Here is a 21902-nt window from a genome sequence, read left to right on the forward strand (position 1 = left end):
TTGCAGCGGTCAAATCTTCTAACCTGAGGAAAGGAATTTTTTAGGGCCAGCATCCTTCCATCATTGCTATTACCTGACATATATGCCAACATTCTCCTTGCCTTTGAGAAATTGAGACAATTCAACATCTTTTTATTGTAGCTTTTATAAGGATCTTCCAAAGGATATGATAATCCCTCTTTTACTACTTAAGTGCACCTGGGGAACAGACCATTTTTACGCTCACTTTTTACTTTACAGTCTCAATCTGTGAAACCACCTACGCACTAGACAAAATTTATTGTAGTAGCAGTTCAATTGAGGCAACAATTAACATGAAATATGTCTTTTGCTTTTTAACTGATGGATTTTGTTTGCTTGTATATTGCTGATCTCTATAAATAAAGAATTTGTTTTGAATTGTAAGCAACTTGTCAGAGTCAATTACTAAAATACCAGCTTATTGATGATTTACAAGCTAAATAATGAGGACATAAATTGTTCTAAAACAACTCCTCAAAGTGTTGTTGGCTTTTATTTAATGAGATAATACTGCCATTCATAGGGACTACATCAATTTCTAGTATCAAGAGGTTTACAAGTTGAAGCAGTTGGAAGATGGATATTCCAAGGAACTGGAATTAATTTGGATCCCAATACAGCCAGAAGAATTGTTATAAGGCTTTTGAAGGGATTTGAATATGGCTCTGTGAAAGGGGAGCGAATGATTATACCAGAGACCAAGAAACAGATGAATAGATAAATTCCTTGGACCCTCTATTGATAAAGAGAGGACAGATCTCCCACTTCTGCTCTGGATGGCTACTTCATGTCAGGAAATCGTAGGACAGTAGTTTCCTGTGAGTTTTAACATCAGAAGACAACCGTGTTAGCCATCTTGCTTGCAACTGCAGTGGAGATTTTTAAAGGACACTCACTTAGCAGACCTCACTTTCTAATCAATTTTAGAAATTGCTTATTAACTGCTTCTGAACTATTAGAGATCTTTAGAATGACAATGTGTATCTTTAATTCTGAATAAAACAACATTTTAATCATAAGCTTAAGAATTTAAAGATTCTGAAAGAGATAGCAAAAAGCAAAAGAGAAGTATTTTTCAGAGTTTAAAACACACCTTAGTTTTTGGGGAGGAAAATAAGAAAAAAGCTGATTGGTGGGTGGATCGGCCTCCCTGAATACCCCCAATCAGCTGTTTCCAGAGGTGAATTTTAGCAACAGGTTCCTTGGTTGTGAGCTCTGTGCCTTGCTCTGTTGGTTATTGTGTCATTCTCCAGATTTGTTAGCATAGTTTGGTTAGAAGCTTTACTGATTCTTCTTTTGTTGCTTGCCATATTATTTTAGATAAAACCTTTCTGAGACTTTTTTCCTGAAGCTTCTTTCAGAGGCTTCTTTCAGCCTCTGAAATCTCCGTTTGCGAGGCTGGGTGAGGCTACATTCGGAGTATAAGACGCACCCAGATTTTCACCCTCTTTTTTGGGGGGAAAAAGGTCCATCTTATACTCTGAAAAATACAGTAAATAAGATTTTGATCTTAGAAAGTTATAAACAGACTAAAAGTCCATATAAAATTGGAATATTGAAGTTTTTCTAACAAGATTTTGGAATTAATTATGAAGAACACACCCCTTCTGGAAAACAGATTCTGTTTTGGTTTTTACAAGATTAACAAAGAATTTCATGATTTCAAAAACTGGACACTAGAACGAAAGATTTGGGCTATAGGAAAGATATGTAGGTTTTCAAAATGGTGGAAAACATAATAAAATTGAAATACTGAAGGAGACTTTTGAAGAATGGAATCAGAAAATAGCCATAATATCAACAATATAAGTAATTATGTTTGCTTCTATGGATAGACTGTAGTATAGTAAAAGATGTTACTGAAGCAATGTCAGATATAGAATAAATATTTGATAAGATAGAAATGGTTTCAAAAATTAATTTAGACTGACAGGCGAAGAGAACAATTTAGGAAAGAATGTTTCACTGGATCTACAAAAGAAATTGGCTCAGGCTTTAAAATTTAAAAGGGAAGTGCAAATGACAAACCAAGAGAGTGACCTGAATAAAATTTTCCTATTGGATTTACAGAATTGGCTTCTTAAAGATTTGAAGTACTCTGTGTAATGGGACAAAGAAGAAATGAAGAGAATTTTCTATGACAATATTTATAATTAAAGATTAAAACTGTTAAAAGTGAAAGGAATTAATATAAAGTAGGTTTAATTGATTAAGGTTAAAATGCAATATTTTGTTACTTGTGGTTATCTTTGTGCTGACACCAGGATTGAAAACATGATGCTTTATATATTAGTTTATAGTTAAGATATAGGATGAAGAAATAAATGTAACTTTAGAAAGGTTGAAGAGTTATTAAATTTGTTTATACTTGTGATGAAGTTGTAAAGCAACTTTTTAATGTTTCTTTTTTTTTTATTCTAACTTATATATTTTCCTTGCATTTTTATTCCCAATTTCTTTCCTTTCTTTTAGCTTGTATTATTATCTGGCTATTATAGTAAAAAAAAAATTCTGACTAATTTTTAACACAGAAGAAAAGTTATAAGAATGTAAAAATAAAAAAAAGTCTAACTGAAAATTTCTTTATTTTCAGGCTATGATATGTCTACCTTCATCAGACGATATAGCAGATACTTGAATGAAAAAGCACTTTCTTATAGACTTGTAGCAGTTGATTTCACCAAAATGAAAAGAGGGTAAGGGTCACTTCGATTATCATGCTCTTGTATTTGGCAATCAGATGTTGAGTGGAACCAGCTTAAAGGAAATATTGTACATAGAGAAAACCAAGAAAGATCCAAATTGCTACATCAATTTAAAGTATTTACAGTACTGTTTTCAGTTAACCTTTTCTGCATTTTGAATACAGGTATAACATTAATAGGAAATATTCCTTAAAGAGATTCAATAATGTGATTTGAAAAATGAAAAAAATCCCTTTCTTTGCCTATTTTTGATTTCTGATTTGATTTTTGATTTGATTTCAGAAGTTATTCTCATGTACATAATGCAGAAAGGAGCAGTTTTAGTAGATTCTGACACATAGGGTGCAATTTTGTTGCACTGCACGCATTCTGATAAACCTCTCAAAATATATTTTCCATTATGTCTTTGAAGGATTGATGGTGTGATGAGGACAATGAATACTGAAAAACTTTTGAAAACCCTGCCAATTATTCAGAATCAGCTGGATGCACTTCTTGATTTTGATGTAAGCCTAGGAATTGCTCTTTACTGCTATAAACAGAGTTCAAGTTATCCAAGGGCATGGGGGAATGTTTTTATTCTCTCATGTTTTAACTCTTCATTTTCCCCATTTTCTGTGCAGGCAAACCCAAATGAACTAACCAATGGAGTAATCAATGCTGCCTTCATGCTCCTCTTTAAAGATTCCATTAGGCTTTTTGCGGCCTATAATGAGGGGATCATTAACCTACTAGGTATGTGAAATAAAAATAATTTAAATAGAGACATGTAAATATGCATATGTGGTTTTCTAAATATTTTCCATCACTACTTTATATTCCATTTTGTTGGTTTAGTTTGTCTTATTTCACAATTTGTTTCTCAGACACACATATGTCCCTTGGCCAACACATAATAGCTTTGCTTATGCTTTTCTCTGTTGCATTCTTTTCCAATATCTGCATGTAGCTTCCTCTGCCTTATATCCGTAATATGTTAGAAATTACTTTAAAAAAACAACTACTACTATTGTATAGCTTTGACCAGCTAGGATGTTGAAATGTTCCATAACACTTCAGCAGCTTAACTAGTTCTCAGGAAACGCACACTTCACTTACCAAAATAAACAGCTAAAGAAGTTTCTAGAGTTGTAATTTGCATTGTTTGTTATTTCCTGGTATTAAATTAATCTGAATTTTGGAAGTGGGAGAGGGGAATAAATTGACAAAAGTGTAAGCAACATGGTAAAGCAAACCACATGTGAACCAACTAATTATGCTTAACGAAACTAAGACTGAAATTATGCATACCACACATGGTTTGGGGGAGATAGAAACTTGATTCTTGGTATATCAATGCAGACCAAATTCTTAAAGTATTCTGAATGTAGATACAACTTCTTGGGACCATCCTAATCTTTGTAGTAATGATAAAATTGTGAAAATTTGCATTCATCCATAACTATGAAAAAGGCCTTGTGTGGTCAGAAGATGCTGAAGAGTTAGTAAAATTCTCATTAAACATCACTAAAAACTCCTTGGGAATAAATTGATTGACATTTACTTTCGTTGTCTTAAGGTTTATAATAAAGTTAAAAAATGGAAAGTAGAATAATAGAATTCAATTGTGAATGAGAATTCTATTAATCTAAATTCTCACCCACAATTTAATTTAGGATCCAGCTGTTTGGTTTTTTTTTACTAACTTCATTGAATGCCACAGGTTAGAAATGTTTTTAAGAATTTTAATATGTATCTCAAACAAGTTTGTCAGCTTGCATAATTAATATTGTAGTAGCCTTACTGTAATCTCCCAGAGTTAGAAAGCCAAAGCTTTTTTCTAATGTTGCTATTATTAATTTGTGGTCTGACAGACAGAGATAAAAGCCTTTTCTAAAGCTTTTCATTTACAGATGGTTTTTATTTGTCCTCAATAATATAACGTGAGAGTTTATAACCCCATAGTAAAAAAAAAAAAAGGCAGATTCTTATATGTTAAAGCTCTTGGTTAGGATGTATTTTATTTTCTCAGCCTATTAAACCCCTAATAAAATATGTATGTTTGGAGCCCTTTTATTTACAATATCTTTTCTTTGAATTTTATGCTTCAGAAAAATATTTTGATATGAAGAAGAACCAGTGCAAAGAAGGTCTGGATATTTACAAAAAGTTTTTAGCCAGAATGACCAAACTATCAGAATTCCTCAAAGTGGCAGAGGTAAATAAATCCAGTTATATCAGCAGTATTTCATTTAGCTTTTCTGTACTGGTACAGTAATAAGTGCATGATTGTAGTTCTTGCCTCATAATTTCCTGCAAATGTAGGTTTTATGTGGTTGTTGAATGTAAATGTCAGCGAAATCATTTCCATTTTAAAGGGATATTTTGATCGTCTGATTTCTATTAATTGTAATTAAGAGATGTCTGTGCTGAGGTATTTACTGAAGTTGTTTTTCCAAGTGGTGTCAAAAATTCTCACAAGCTATTTTTGCTCTTTCTGGTATTTGAAATGGATCAACACTTAATATTAAAATTTGTGGTGGAAGTGGCATTTAGAATTGTACCAGTTCAGAAAGCAGTCCGTGTCCTCCCTGGTCTCTTAGCTTTATGTAGACATTCAGGTCCACAGTTCTTTCTTTTCATTGCCACTGCATGTAGTAATGTACATTTTTTCCCTTTTTTGTGAACCCAGCAAGTTGGAATTGATCAGGGTGACATTCCAGATCTTACTCAGGTCAGTGTACATTTCATATTAATTTAATTCCAATCCTTTGTGCATTTGTGTTTTAACAGTGAGTGCTCCATTCTGTACATTCTAAGAATTCATTTTCTTCCATATATATTATATATGGAAATAAGTGTCATTTTTTCCCTGTAACCTCTGTGTGTGTGTGTGTGTGTGATCAGTAACAAATTGTTTCAAGTATTTTCATGAGCTCTCTAGATATTGTTAGATTGGGGGATATATCTATACCTATATCTACCTACCTCTATCTATCTATCTATCTATCTATCTATCTATCTATCTCTATCTATCTATCTATCTATCTATCTATCTATCTATCTATCTATCCACAGCCATATACTGTACATTACAACTAGACTGTTTTGCTGAAATCCATACTGTGCCAGAGAGAAATCCTTTATTAACATACAAGCATCTTCTCCAATTTCATCAGCTTGAGGACAGTGCTGTAATGGTCCCCTGCTTAACAAAGAGGGAGAGGTTGTAGTTCAGTGGTTAAGCCATAGAATGGAGTTGCAGAGATTCATAGCTTCAGTTATCTCTTTTAAGAAGTGCTCATGGGAAATGTTTCTCTGTGAAATTCTTGATAACTGATGCTGAATGGACTATATAATGTAGTCTATATGTTACTGTGTCATACAGGTAGATGATAAATCTAAGATTTCTTAATGTTCATTCTGTGATATTATTGATATTAATACATTGGGCTGAAGAAACTTCTTGGATGAGAGGTGAAACATTTTCAAGGACAAACCCAAGAAATTCCAGTTGCCTTTTGAAAAGCACCTTTGGGATGGTTCTACTGTTAATGTTCCAGTACTGGGACCTGTTTCAGTTTAGCTGAGAGAAAACAGGCTTAAAATGAACCCCAACAAGACATAGTGGCTGTGGGAGAGTGGTTGCTCAGATGTCAGAGATTCTCCATCTTTGGTTCTGAATAGGGTATCATTTTCCATCCAAGACAGGTGCACAATTTCGGAGTCCTCGTGCACTCAAAATTCCTGTTCAATGAGCACATGGTAGCTATAGCCAGAAGAGCTATTGCACCGATTCATCTGGTATAGCAGTTGTGCCCTTTCTTGGATTGCGAGTCCCTTGTCACAGTCGCTCATCTTCCGCTGTGATCTCACGTGGCTAGCCTTGAAGACCATTCAGAAGCTACAGATGGTCCAGAATGGAGCAGCACCAGCCATTGTGGAAGCACCTTGGTATGCCCATGCAATACCTCTGCTATGAAAGCTGCACTAATTATCATTGAGCTTCTGAGTGTAGTTCAAGGTGCTGCTTATCACCTATTTTGTGGCATAGGGGATCTGGCTATCTCAGGCAACCTCTCTCCCATTCTGTCTACTCAATAGTGTCTGAGAAAGTGAGTTTGTTTCATGTCTCATCTGTTAAGTAACCTTATCTGATGTATGAAGCCCCAACTTCTCTGCTACAGTGTCAACCCCTGGAATAACACTGATCAGACAGTGGCACTGTCCTGACCCTGCAAGCCTTTAACAAGAGTTTCCCAGCCTTGGCAATTTGAAGATGTGTGTGGACTTCAACTCCCAGCATAGTGACTGGGGAATTCTGGGAGCTGATCCACACATTTTCAAGTTGCCATGGTTGGGAAACCCTCCCCTCACGCTGAGAAAGGGCGTATCAGGTAGGACCAACGCCCAATCTCTGAAAAGCATACACACCCTCCCCCCAATTTTAGCATAGGTAAGATGTACCTATCTGGTATACAGTGTTTGTTTCATTTGGGCATGACTGTTCTTTCCATTATGCTTATGTTTATTTTTGGTTTTGGTTTTAGATGTTATATCTGTTTTTATAAATCTGTACAATGCCCAGAGTCAGTGTTGAGTTGGGTAGTCTTATAAATCTAAGGGACTAAAGTATAAATAACTTTATCTTTACTTGGAGAAAATGTTAAGATTCAGTGCCCCAAATATTCTGATAGTATTAAGTGGACAAGACAGGATTTTAACTTTACATTTTGGAGGGCATTTTCTTTCATTGTACTAATACAGGGCTAGACAGATAAGCCGACACTCTAATTGTGTCTAAGATAGCATTAGATGCTTGTGTGTAAAGTTGTACAGAATTAGCACAACAGAGTGATTCTATAGACCGGGGATCTCCAAACTTGGCAACCTTAAGACTTGAGGACTTCAACTCCCATGCTGGCTAGGGAATTCTGGGAGTTGAAGTCCACAAGTTTTAAAGTTGCCTAGTTTGGAGACCCCTGCTATATAGACAGTGAGAGAAATTCCTACTATCCAGCTTGTAACTTTGATCATTCAGATGCAGTAGCAGTTATATAGTTCCATCAAATGCTTCTGTAGATTCCTATCATGTGAGTCCATCTGTCACTATGCTGACACAGTGCTTTAGTTTTTTCTGCCTCTTTGCTTATGCCACCCACCCCATTTTACCCCTCTTCCTTCCTATTTGCACAGTTGCTATTTAGCTCTCTTTTTATTACTTTGCTGTCCAGTTTATCCAAGAATCATTTGGCCTGCATTATCTGCAGATTGCCGTGTCAGCAATCTGGTGCTTTTTATCTATGTTAAACACTGAGAGAGGGAAATTGTCTCTCTAGATGGCTCCTTTCTGAAAATGTTTGCTAGCACAGTATTCAGTGGAAGCAGACTTTTTTAAAAATTACAGTGAACCTCTCCCCAGTGAACATTTACCATTGGTTTGTGATGTGTGGAGTTTAACATGATAGAAAAGGGAAACAGGTGTAGTTAATGCCTTAATAGAGCCCTGTTTGAATTATGGGGTTAAGGAAAATAAAAACAGTAGCTTTGGGCACACTTCATTCGATAAATTGCCTTTAGATTGTTTTGAAATATATAGAAATAAGGTCAGTAAATACAAAATAGAATAGATTGTTTATCCAATACTCTGTGTTTGAAACTCACACAGCCTCAAAATTTTAGTTAGTTTGATTGATCAGAATGCCCATTAATAAGGCTTTGTAAAAGATACAGTTCACTTGATATAATTCAGTACATGAATTTATAATGAACTGTTATAAGTCAAGGACTACCTGTATTGTATTTGGGAACTCCAGTTTTCTCCACAAAAGCCTGGACATCCACTTGCTTGGGCCAGGGTTTGTCAACTGTAGCAACTTATTGGGTAGGGAATTCCGGGAATTGAAGTCCACCCATTTTCATATAGCCAAGGTTGAGCAATGTTGATCTAGAAGGCAATATAAATTATCAAGACTTCCCTAGATTGAGAAACTAGTCTACAAGAATCTTATAGAAGATTCTTAAACTCAGAATCTTATAGAAGATTCTGTGTTTAACACCTTGCTGGTCTGGCTAAAAGTGGTGCGGGAAAACCCCTGGCATCTTGGAAAACTGCTGCCATTCAGAATAAATGATTTTTGGCTAGATGACTTATCGTCTATTATAGCTTCTGTGTTCTTAGTAATTATTTGCATCCTGTTATACAGAAGACGTTTTTGGACTATTTTCTCTCTGTCAGGTATAAGCAAGAGAAACGGCTAAATTGGAGTAGAAATGGAGGTTCTCATCACATTAATCTATTTTTTACAAGCATTTTGCTGTGATATCTTAGAGTAGAATTTAACTCTTGGTAGACATTCAGAACAGAAAATGCAAGTTAAATACAATGAATTTTAGAATCCAATATACATGAGATTTTTAACTTTAGGCTCCCAGCAGTCTGCTTGAAGCCCTGGAGCAGCATCTGGCTTCTTTGGAAGGAAAGAAGACCAAGGAAGTTTCAGCTGCCAGCAGGTAATTGCTTGAGGCTTGCAATTGGTTGCTACTTATCTTGGATCTTTGGCCAATGTCTCCTATCACTTGCCTATCCCTTCTCAGGACCTGTGTTTTCTTACCTCGACCAAATCTCTCAACTTTCTTTCTTGTGAGGACAGCTGGTGGATTAATTCAAGTCCTGCCTGTTCTTCAGGGGATAAATTACACTAAAACAGTTGGTTAAAATAAAAGCTATGATACCAGGTGCTGGCAATTAAAATGCACAGAAACCTATTGAACAGTTCTTAGCACAGTCCCAAAATTGTGATGCTATTGCCTGATATTAAAGGAGGGAAAGGAACACAAGGCTGTTCATTCCTGACAGAATTCCCACTTGTATACAGACAGTCCCCAGCTTATGACTATAGTTGGGGCTATCGCTAAGCAAGGCAATAATTAATTGAATCAGGCTTATTTTAACAACCTTTTTTGCCATGACTGTTAAGCAAATCATTGCTGTTGTTAAGTAAATTGCATGCTCATTAAGCCAATCCGGCTTCCTACATTGATTGCACTTGTCAGAAGCTGGCTGGGAAAGTTGCAAATGGAGAGTATGGTGACTGGGATGTTGCAACAGTTGTAAATATATGCCAGTTGTCAAGGATCTGAATTTTGATCATGTGACTATGGGTATGTTGCAATGGTTTTAAGTGTGAGGATTGGTCATAAGTCACTTTTTCAGTGCCATTGTAATTTCAAACAGTCACTAGAGGAATTGTAAATCAAAGATTACCGGAATCTTAATATTTCCATTTCAGATTATTTATTCATGTAACTCAGGTAGTCATCCCACCTTGGAGATCTCTGCCCATGTTTGCAGATACTCTTAAACATCTTCATTTGATCGGTTAAGTATGTGAAGGATTGCAGTCTGAATGCCTATCCACCTCTTTTTTTTCTCTCATTAATTTGAGAATGTTTAATTGTATAACAAGAGGTTCCTTCTCTCCCTGGGTAGCCCCCTGCCCCCAAGAAAATAGACTGGTTCTTCTCTAGGCTGTTTGTTGGGGCTCAGAGCTGCTAAATGCCTTTGTGTCTGTATGTTTTCTCTAAAATTCAGAGCAAGTACTCTATCCAGTGCCGTTTCCACCCTGGCCAACACAGGAATGTCCTTCAGTAAAATGGATGAAAGAGAGAAACAGCAGGCTCTGGAGGAGGAGCAAGCTAGACTGCAGGCTCTGAAGGTATGAACTCCTGAGTTGGTAGACATAACAGCCAATAGCATTTAGACTTGATTTATACCACTCCATAGCACTTCACAGCACTCTCTGGGTGGTTTAAAATGTCAGCATATTGCCTCCAACAATCTGGGTCTTCATTTTACTGACCTCAGAAGGATGGAAGGCTGAGTCAACTTTGAGCCTCCTCTGGATCAAACTCCAGGCTATGAGCAGAGTTAGCCTCCAACATTGCACTTTAACCTCTGTGCCAGCAGGGCTAAGTATCTCTGACATGTAGAAGCTGCTTTTGTTGCTGCTGCCACTTATCTCTGCTACATCCCTAAGAAAAGCTTCCTTAATTTTAGCCCATTAGATCAAGCTTTGCCGAGAAAAGGACCACTTTCTCGCTTTTGCCATTTTGTCTGAATGGAAACACCCCCCCTCCCCTCTCTCAGTTAATGAACATTTGGGAGAACTACTGCAGTCATTTATCACGTGATGTCATCTTAATCTCAGTTTGTCATACAATATGCCTTAACACAGCTTCAATTCACAAGTCAAGTAAAAGCTAAACTCAATGAACTCACATAAATGCTTGATTCTTTTCCATTGAAAAGACTTTTGGCTAGGTCGTCAGCTTGTAAAAATCATATAGATCATGTAAAAATTCCATTGCTTTCTGTGGAAAAAGTTGAGCAATCTGTTTTTGTATTTTGCCAGAGAGCCCTGTCACAAGACAGGGATGTGGGTTAATTTCCGCAAGATAATGAAGTTTCACTTCTGGTGCATTCAACCTTTTTTGTGTGAGAAGGCTAATGCAGCATCTACTGTCATCTCTTTTTTATTTTTTTGTAGGAACAGCGATTGAGAGAGATTTCTGTGGTTTCCAATTCTACTTCTACTTCTGCTTCTCCAAGCACTTTATCAGGAAAGAGTGTGAACACCAATCCTGCCGTTGATCTCTTTGCAGCCCCCGCCCCAACTACCAATAGGTAGGCATGGGCTTATTTGTTTGTTTGCTTGTTTGTTTGTTTGTTTATTTGTTTGTTTGTTTGTTTATTTATTTATTTATGGGTTTATTTATTTATGGGTTTATTTATTTATTTATGGGTTTATTTATTTATGGGTTTATTTATTTATTGGTTCGATTTATATGCCGCCCTTTTCCGGAGACTCAGGACAGCTTACAATGCGTTAAGCAATAGCCTTCATACTTTTGTATATATCTGCTTAGTAGGGCTTTTGCCCCCCCCCCCCAAGCGGTGTTCTTTTTATACAAACTCAGCTTATTGCCCCCACAAACCGGGCCCTCATTTTACCTACCTCAAAAGGATGGAAGGCTGAGTCAACCTTGAGCCTGGTGAGAATTGAACTTGCAGTAATTGCAGGCAGCTGGTGTTACTTAACAGTGCTTTAGTCTGCTCCGCCACCATATTTTAGTCACGGAAAAGCTACCAGAAAATTAATAGGGTGAACATTCATGATCTGCTTGTTCATTTTGTTTTGCACTGGAAAATTTACCCAACTTGGTGTGGGGGGTTTCTGGGGGCTGAGAAGGGGAGGAGTCAGTCGGTTGTAGAACATGTGGTTGCAGTCAGGCCAGGCCATGAAGGATATGATGAGAGGCTGAGAGCTGGAGTCCCTCCTTCCAGCTCTCAGTCTTCATTCCCAGGGCACTGAAATGTCAAATCTCTGGAACCCTGGGGTTTTCAGTGCGGTTGTGGAATGTTAGATCTCTTTTAATGAGTGAAATTGACTTCATTTCATGATTAGCTGTGACTTAGGGGGAGACTTGGCTTGCATCACTCAAACCTGTGTGGGGGACAACAGGGATGTTCTTCCTTGTGGGTTTGGCATCAGCTGCAGTCGTAGGGTGGGAGCATCTGTTGTCATCCATGAGATTCTGCTGGCATCTAGAAGGGCTGCTCCATAGATAAAGAAATACGAGACCCTGTTTATGTGGTTGGGCCTGAAGGATCAGTTGCGTGTTCTGCTCCCTCTGTTGCTCAGCAACACACCGTTTCATCCCCTCTCGGGTGGAATTGGGGCTTTCAAATGCTTGTGCCGGAGATTCCAGTCTGCCTTCCTTCTGCAAGGAGGTCTGAAGCTATGCAGGAGTTAATGACAGCCATGGACCTGATTCATCTTACAGTTCCATATTAGATTTCTTCCTCTTTCCCTTTCTCTTTCGGGTGTCTTGGACAAGATACAACATGAGCTGAAAATGCGTGTGGGATGGGGAGGACTGACCTTCACTCCTTCTCATGGACAGATTTCTGTGAAGATTTACAAGCGAACCCCTCTCTGCAGTGGGAAAATATCTATTAAATCTACCTATCCCAAGTGCCTAATGGATCTTGAGAAGGTACTTGGGGAGTTTCCCCAAGGATCTGATGGGCAGTTCAAGCAAGATTCTGGCTCCAAACTTTCTTCATTTTTTCAGGACACTTTGAATAAAAGGGGGGGTCTTATTGTTGCCAGCTTTGCTAAAAAAAATAGAGACTCGGTTATTCTTGATACTCAAAATGAATCAACAATGGGGTTCAAATGGAATGGATTCTTCCTAAGATTTACCATAAATCTTGTATTGCAAGAAATAAAGTGAACTATTCAGTAAACAAATCTTCTGTTGTGGAGCTTAAGATGCTTGTTCGGTTTCTCATTCAGTTTCCAATGTTCTGGAAGATTGAAGTTTCAACTTCAGCTCCCTCAGATGCGTAGATAATAAGTATGATCTTTGCGTAACTGGTATTCTTGAAATTTTCAGCATGCCCAACCTTTCTACCGATCTCTTCGATCTTCAACCTGCATTTGTTCCTACGGTACAAAGTACTCCAGCCATAGCAACGTCAGCAAGCAGTGCCTGGGGAGGTAAGCAGTTTTTGTGGCTAAAGAGAATAGTGATGTTACTTGGAATTCTTTCCTCTGTCAATTTACCTTGAACACCTGAGCACATAACTAAGCCTCTGTTGCCATGCAAGTCAGGTATCTCTTGCTTCCACTACCAGCTGCAGCGGAGAAGTAGTAGCTAACAATCTGGAAGAGAGCTGCTTCTGCACAGAATATATCAAATTAACTTCGCTGTATTTCTTGCTTGAACTTTTTTCACACTGGCTATTTTGTGATATTGTTATCTCCTTCTGGGTGGTTTGATTTCAACATAAACTTGAGTGAATTGAGGAGACTAAGAAGTATGTTCTTCAGAATTTGAAGTGTAATTGGATCTAATTGAGAGAATGGATTTTAGTCTAAGAAAGATTTCTATTGATATTTCATTTTAATTAAATAGGGTTCGGGTGGAATAATAGTTTAAAATTATAAATTTGAACTGGGAGATTCTGGTTTAGGTCCCTGTTTGAGCTAACTGGTGATTTTGGACCAGTCATTTCCTCTCAATCTAAGATACCCCACTGGATTGCTGTTGGACAAAATTAAGGGAAACAGTTATGTATGCTGTCTTGAGCTCCCAGAAAAAAGATTGGATGTACTTTGAATAATTCAGTACATTATTATTTGAATGCTTTGTGTTACTAGCATTCCTATAGTGCTAAAAAGGGTTCATGTACCTATTTCTATGTACATTGCCATTTCTCAGTTGCCTATGCAGAAGCAAATTCAAGTGCTATTCTGCCAGAAAAGTTGAATTTCTGATTGCCAGTCTGAATTGTTTCAAGTGCAAAGTGCAGATAAAATTTTCAACCCCCCACCCTTCTCTCCTGGCATCACACATTCTGTGACAAATTTGGACTACTTTTACACATCAAACTAAACCATAATGTGATTGCTTGACTTAGTGCCATGTATGAACCTAGCCATTGTGATATGCAAACCATGTTTTGCGGCTTAGATGAACATGTGAACTGAATCCCTGGTGTCCCAGATTTTCAAGAGGCTTGTAGTTAAGATGTACTTATAATTAAGTGCCACACAGGATTTCCTTTCTTCCTGCCACACTCCCTCTTTTTCTTTAATTCATCCCATAATTAAATCTGCTGAGGTAGCAGCAGCACATTTAACTCAGATGCTTCACCCTGATTCTCTACATACATAAAAGTAATAGTCCTGATAAAGATCTGATAGTTTCTCTACTGCATAATTTTCCATCTTGTGTATTCACTTTTATAAGTGGATAAGACAGGATCTTCCCGATCTCCCATCGCTTAAAGCTGAGCAAGAGAATTACAACAATCAAATTCAACCTTGGCACTATAATAAAATGATCTAACCTTTTGAGGAAAGTGGCTGTCCAGAGTCACCTTGTAAGAGAGATGAGCGGCATAAACATTTAATAAATAAATAAAAATAAAATAAATATTTTAGGATGAAGTTGGTGGCTCCCAAATCAGCTAACTATGTTAAAAGCCTAAACGATAAATGATCTAAGAATTCTGTTGTCAATCTCTGGAGAACAACAGCAAGAAAACCGGTATGAGTTGCAAACCAGTTTAAGTTGGTTGAGATCAGATCTTTCTTTTTTTTAAGAAACAAACAAATTACAACTTTGATTTTCTGTATTATCCTTTCCTAATCTGGTAACTTCTACATGTATTAGTTTGCAACTCCAAGAAAATCAACTAGCATGTTGGAACACATCTGGAGGGCATCCATTTGGGGAAAAATGTCTCATATCTGTGAACTCTGCAGATTGTGACTATGCTTTCTTTCCTGAACACTACTTGTCTTCTGCTTTTTCTTCTTTCCCTTTCTTGTTATCTAATGCTGTCACCTGAAAGGACATTTCTCATCCACAAATGGTTGTGTTGGGTCTCCACCCCATCTGGATGTCTTTGATATGAAACCGGTTGAAGAAGCTGTAAAAAGTACAACTCCTTTTGTGAGCTCCACCTTTGGCTCCAAACAAACAGTGGAACTATTTAGTGGTAAAAAAAAAAATATTCTCTAATTCTTTCCTACCAATAGAAATTGTAATTCTGGTTCTTATATATGTACATCAGTTGAAATTCAGTCTTTGCCTAAGTTTCCACTCAATATATTGCCATTTCTATTTAATTCAATGAATAATTATGGTGATTTTCATTTGGACTACAAGTGGCATAATTCTATGAAAAGTGCATGTTTTCTATTTGACATAGTTTTAGAATCATAGTAAAATACATTGGGTTTGCCTTTCATTTTCTTCTACATTCTGCATGCCCTTGCTTCAATTCATCCTTTGCAATCTGCCTGTCTGCCGAGATGAGTGTTAAGCTCCTTCATTTTCTCCTCTGGTTTTGTGGTCCTTGTAATAATTTTTGTTGTTCTTTTAGGCTGCAGGACTGTTTAATTCTCTCAATCTGACCAATGTTTTGCTAGGCTACCCTCTTCATTCCGCATCACAGAAAACAACCTCTTCAACAATCAATGTGGACTTCGATGCTGTATTTGGTGGAAAATCGACTATAAATGATTTTGGAACTACAGCAGGTAAAGCTCTTATTTTTCTCATGTCTTTTCTAAAGCTTAGCTTCATGCTTCTCTAAATAAGGTAATTTATTAAAAAGCCTTGCTGGAAAGTCACGTGCTCATCAGCAAGAGATAAACCTGGCATCCATCCACCATTTATTGTTTAAGAGGAGAGGTTTATAATATCTAAACAATTTCTCCCTTTACTAATAATATCTAAAACTTGTGATTCCCTTTTGTAAAAATGTAAACACTACTTAATAGCTTATGGGACTGTTTTGGAATTTAAAAGCTGTGCTAGTATACTCCTGTCGTGGCTTGTTAAGCTGAGTTGTGAATGAATCTTGTCTGCTTTCACATCGCTTATTTCATGTCAGAGAAAAAAAGTCACGTCACTATTAGCCTTTTAAATCATGGTGTTATTGTAAGCTATAAACTAGCTTTAACACAAAATGATGTTTAACTTTATTTTTGTGGCTTGTGCCCTTGTAAAAAGAAAAGATTGAAAGTTGTACTATGAAAGAATGAGATAGATCATATTGAAACACTGGAAAGAGGGCAGAGAAGAGCAGCAAGGATGATTAGGGACTGGAGGCTAAAACCTAGGAAGAACAGTTGCAGAAATTGGGTATGGCTAGTCTAGTGAAAAGAAGGGCTAGGGGGAACATGATAGCAGTGTTCTAATATTTGAGGGGCCGCCAAAAAGATGAGGGGGGTCAACATATTCCAAAGCACTAGAAGGCAAGACAAGGAACAATGGATGGAAACTAACCAAGGAACCTAGAACTAAGGAGAAATTTCCTAATGGTGAGAACAATCGGCCAGCTTGCCTTAAGAAGTTGTGGCTGTCATATTGCTGGAGGCTTTTAAGAAGAGACTGGACAGCCACTTGTCTGAAATAGGTCTCCTGCTCAAGTAGGGGGTTGGATTGGAAGACCTCCAGGATCCATTTCAATTCTGTTCTATGTATCTTATAATTTTAGGAGGCCAAGATAAAATTGCCTGTGCATGACTTAGTTCTTAATGAATTACCCTTCATTTTCAGATGATGTATTACAACCAACAGTACCTGCACAAAATCAGAGAGGAAATGTAATTGGGCAACAAAGTGGGAGGATTTTGGCCAATGACCTTGACTCATCACTTGCTAATCTAGTAGGAAGTAAGGTCAAAGCTTTTTTTAAATGTAATTCCACATTTGTTATATAAAGCAATCATCATTTTTTAAAACTAAATTATTTTGATGGGTTTTCTTGCAGATCTTGGATTTGGAGGGACACCACCCAAAAAGTGAGAACACATACATATTTTATCTCAAAATAATTGCTTATATATTGATAAACAGTTCTTAAATGTAAGTTGATATTTTAAATCCGGCTTTCCACAATCTGATCACTGCGGCAGAATATTTATAGGAAGTCAGTTGAAGAAGATTGCTACATTATGTTGAAACAGTTCATGTTAGTAAACAATAGTTTGTTTATCCAAAGTAATGCCTGGTGAATATACTCAAACATTTACAGCCAGTTAAAAGCACATAGTCATCTGCTTGCTAGCAAGTTTCTGTTCTAGTTGCTCAAACAGATCTCATAATCAGAAAATTACCCACTTGAATAGCATTGTTTGTACAGTGAAAATGAAAAGTTTTGTGAATTTTGGGGGTATTCAACCAATCCCTTTTAACCTTGAGGGAAAAGATACACGCAAACATTGACCCAGTAAAGGGCTCAATGTATTGCTTTTCCATTTAGCAAACTTCAAATGCAGCAGAAAAATATCTGTCCATACACTACATATTTCTGCTCATGTGCAAACTTCCATTTTATGCATGCATAGGATATACAAAGTATGTTAAATAAGTATACTTAATGGATGTTTTCCTTTAGCAATCCCCCCCCCCCCAGTCAGTTAAACAAAGGGTTTTCTGTATATACATTATACATTATGCTGTATATACAGGTATTTAGAATGTGGTGGTGTTTTTCTAACAAACAGTTTGTATGTAAATAGCAAACTACATGTAATAATGCATAACCATAATAGGAGAAGACACCGACCTTCTTAAACATTTAATACATCTTCTGAGGCCTGTTCCACATAGAATGTGGCCATCAAAAAGACAAAAAGTGCCTGTCTACTGAGGAGTTCCTACTTTAGCAAAAACTGTAACCATGCCCATCTCCAAAATGTCCAGGTGGTTGAGCTGATTGTGAGCAACAACTGGATCTCTGAAATTCATAATAAATTTTTGCCTCCCTATTTTGCCCGGCTTGCTGAAGGAAGCAGTTTGGGACATGAGATGTGATGAAAACGGCAGTGAAAAGAAGCCTAGGCATTAATACGGGGTTGGACAAATTTTGAGTGACCTTTATTTATTTTTTCCCTCTTGGTCCAGGGCCACAATTTGATGCATAGTGGCAGGGTAGGCTTTGAGGTAAATTAAATAATACGAAAATGCCCTCCATCCAGCTCATTTCCAAGCAAAATGTGTATTTAAAAAAATGACACCACTTTTTAATACCTATTTTTAGAAAATCTAAAGTTTGATGTAGTGGTTAAGGTGCTAGCTTAGAAACCAGGAGAATGAATTCTAGTGCAGTCAATTTTTTTTTACAATCATAGGCCAACTTAAGGATAGAATACAAATAATAATTTTAAAAGCTAAAAAGATATAAAATACGCAAACATTTTAAAAAGCTGAAACATTATTGTAAAAAACATTGTATTTCAGCTCTTCTTATACTAGTTTATGTCTGTAATAAAGATTTGATTGATTGAGTTCTAGTCCAGCCTTAAGCATGAAAGCTTGCTGGATGACTTTGGACCAGTCCTGTTCTTTCAACCCAATCCAACTTGCAGGGGTTTGTAGAGGAAGAAGAGGTATTAGGTATGTTTGGCACCTTGAGTTATAAAGGTGGAATAAAAATCAAATAAATGAATCTGAGGAATGCTAGCATTTGTTCAGAGATTTTTGTGACTTACTCCTAATTGTAATGATGAGAATATGGCAGAAGCCTTGATAGAATAAAACTGCTGAATAAAACTTCTTTGTTGTACAATTCCCTTTAGATCTGATATGCAGTGGAATCAGCCTACAGAGAAGAAACTTACTGGTGGTAACAACTGGCAAGCAAAAACAAGCACCTCAACTACGTGGAACACTGTTCCTGTACCTCCTGCTCCACAGATGGTATGTACTTACATTTTTATTTTTTATAAAATTTAAATTTTAATTTCAATTTATGTATGTATGTATGTATGTATGTATGTATGTATGTATGTATTTATTTATTTATTTAAATTTTTACTTTTAAAATGTGAAGTTTGTGTATAGCAGCTAAAATATATTCAGAAGAAAAGTCTCTATGTATTTGCAGTACACTTAATGTTGGCCAGAATGCAAAGAGCTGATTGATTTTAGCTTTTGTTCTACCATAAAATTCTTTTGACACTTTTTGACATTTTCAACTTGCAGAACTTTAAACTGTAATTTGGTATTAAATGAATGAGCCTTGGCCGTATCTCTTTCCTTCCCCATTTCTGTGCTATGATCCAGTTTTTTTTTCTTCAACCAGACATATTAAAATATGTCTTTTAAATAGTTTTGTTTGGAGTTTTCAAAAAAGGCAATAGTCAAATGTTACATGCAGATTCTTTTTATTCTCCATCAAAGGTACCTGCTCCAGTAACCTACCCAGTAAATACACCTCAAGTGCCTGTGTATGGAATGGTAAGTTATTCAGGGTTGATAGCTTTATCTTTATTTGGCATCCACCCCCAGTTTTAATGTCTGATTTTCTAAGGTTATATAGAGAAGAAGTGACAGAACACGGGGGCGGAGTTTAAAAAGGAATCAGCCTAGAATCTCTATGTAGCCTCAAACGGACTAAGTCCAACCCCCTTTAAATTCCTTTAACTTTTATTAGTGCCAAAATAGTGCTAAACATTAGTTGAGTAGATTCCTGTGAACAGGCACGAGTAATAAATCAGTTTAATTGCAACTTCACATGTGGTCCTTTTGCACCTGACAGTTTAACATGTTCTGTATTGGGTAGCATCTGCATACTCAGGAAGTTTATTTAAGATTCATAATCTTTATATTAAGGACAAGGCGTATTTGGACAGTAAAACTGCAAAATGGAAAACTAACATACTCTCTGCTAGGATTTTTTATAAAATGGTGTTAGAGCTGTGGAAATTTCAAACATTCAGAAGATATGCTTTGGGTCTTGCATAATTCCTAAATAAGAAACAAATATTAAATACTTCCTGACTATCCCATAATGATCCAAACAAAGCTAATAAGTAAATATGCCACAGAAGTTTGAGTGTATAAATATTTGGATGGGATTGAATATTGTTGAGCCATGTTGATTACTCAATCTTGACTGAACCCCAGGTATATAGAATTATTTATTTATTCGTACAGAAAGCCATCTCAAAAAGTGATTCTGGGCAGCAAACAATGTTTAAAAATATTAAAAACAAATCCCATCACAAATACCAAGATGCTAGCACATACAGGAGATCAGATCCTTCACACATTTTGGGGGCCTTGTCAGACAGGTGGGGCCATCCTAATAGCTGAGGAGAAATGGTCCGTAGGGCATGTGCTAAGGCAGAAAAGGCACACCTCCTGGGCCTTGCCAACCAGCCAACTCGGAGCATGCCTGTTCTACCAGACCGATGGTGGAAAGAACTGGGAAAAGATGATCCCTCAAGTAACCCAAGCTATGAAGGGCTTTAAGATAACAGCCAGCATCTTGAATTGCACCCAGAAGCATACTGGCAACCAGTGTAGCTCTCGGCTTAATGATGGTTCACGTGTTGAATAACCAACACCATTTTTTAAGCTGTGCAGGTCCATCCTGCACTAGTTGAAGCTTCTGAATGCTATTCAAGGGCATTATGAGATACAACCAACACAGCTAAATAATTATGGGTACAGTACTACTGTGTTTCCCCGAAAATAAGACAGGGTCTTATTCACTTTTGAACCCCGAAATAAGAGCTTGGCCTTATTATCGTGTGTGTGTGTGTGTGTGTGTATGTGTGTGTGGTCTTATTATTTTGGGGGTGGAGGCAGCACTGCCACGAGCTTCATCAGACCGGCACAGCTGGCGTCCTGGTGCTTGTGCCTGCGCCAGTGAACCAAACAATGGTATACAGCAGGGATCTCCAGCTCTTCCCCAGCCAGAGATTATGCTTCCCCAGTCAGAATTCTGGGGAATTCTGGGAGTTGAAGTCCACAAGTCTTAAAGTTGCCAAGTTTGGGCATCTCTGCTCTACGGCATAAACTTCCATTCAGGAGACACCATGAGGATTTTCCAAAGGACCATCTCTGGACAACTCCTGAAACAGCTGGTACATTTGCATTCACTAAAGATGACACCCTTAGCAGGCCACTACTGCACAAGAAAAAGCAGCTCTTCTTACTAGTTGTTCAAGGAAAGTGAGACCAAACTCTAGCAACTGTCATGTTCATTTTCTTTGCTACTCTAGCAAAGTAGAACCAAACTGTATTTTAGTCATTGCACATACAAATTCCTCGCCGTTGTGTCCAGGGAATCACATTGTAAAACTAAAGTTCTCACAAGTTCGAGAGGTTTGATTGAACTCGCGAGGCTTCTTTTACGTGTTTCCCTGGATACCATAGCAAGGAACGCGACGGAGTTTGAAAGATAAAGACGCCCACCCCATTTGCCACCCCCAAATTGCATCCCTAAAGAGGGTGGGTGGCTAAGCAAGGGGCAGGAGTCCTGCCATGCCCAGCAAGGAGGGGGGGGGGAGAAGAGACGGCAAGGGGAGCCACGTCTCATTCCACGCGTCTTGCTCCCCCGCCCCACCTGTCAGAAAGGAGTCTTTGTGAGACTCATTGCGCCGCTGGTGCCGCCTTGTGGAGCAGCACTCTGCAAGGCTTGTGCTGTTGTACGTAGGAACGGCAACACTGCCGCGAGGTTCGACATACCAACTCAGCCGCGAGCGGCAGGACGCCAGCTGTGCCAGTATGATGAAGCTTGCGGCGGTGCTGCCATTTGTATGTGCAACGGCTCAACAAGCCTTGCAGAGTCCTGCACCACGAGGCAGCGGCGGCCAGCCG

The 21902-nt window shown here is 37.6% G+C and overlaps 1 protein-coding gene across 3 annotated transcripts in view; it reads left to right on the top strand.

Annotated features, from left to right (window-relative positions):
• LOC117675950 (phosphatidylinositol-binding clathrin assembly protein-like) overlaps window positions 1–21902 on the top strand; it is a 40063-nt gene that overhangs the window by 16217 nt on the left and 1944 nt on the right. The window contains exons 4-18 of one of the 3 annotated variants that reach the window (XM_034435022.3): window positions 2615–2717; window positions 3139–3232; window positions 3350–3461; window positions 4817–4923; window positions 5398–5439; window positions 9133–9218; window positions 10300–10423; window positions 11255–11391; window positions 13167–13270; window positions 15133–15279; window positions 15713–15823; window positions 16848–16964; window positions 17062–17092; window positions 18872–18992; window positions 19476–19532. In XM_034435022.3, coding sequence (XP_034290913.1) covers window positions 2615–2717; window positions 3139–3232; window positions 3350–3461; window positions 4817–4923; window positions 5398–5439; window positions 9133–9218; window positions 10300–10423; window positions 11255–11391; window positions 13167–13270; window positions 15133–15279; window positions 15713–15823; window positions 16848–16964; window positions 17062–17092; window positions 18872–18992; window positions 19476–19532 — 1493 coding nt within the window. Of the gene's footprint in view, window positions 1–2614; window positions 2718–3138; window positions 3233–3349; window positions 3462–4816; window positions 4924–5397; window positions 5440–9132; window positions 9219–10299; window positions 10424–11254; window positions 11392–13166; window positions 13271–15132; window positions 15280–15712; window positions 15824–16847; window positions 16965–17061; window positions 17097–18871; window positions 18993–19475; window positions 19533–21902 lie in introns of those variants that run through there. The other 2 variants (XM_034435023.3, XM_087877579.1) reach the window with 2 other exon arrangements.

The sequence above is a fragment of the Pantherophis guttatus genome, chromosome 12 (assembly GCF_059756535.1).
Source record: "Pantherophis guttatus breed Tessera chromosome 12, ASM5975653v1, whole genome shotgun sequence".
Lineage (NCBI taxonomy): Eukaryota > Metazoa > Chordata > Lepidosauria > Squamata > Colubridae > Pantherophis > Pantherophis guttatus.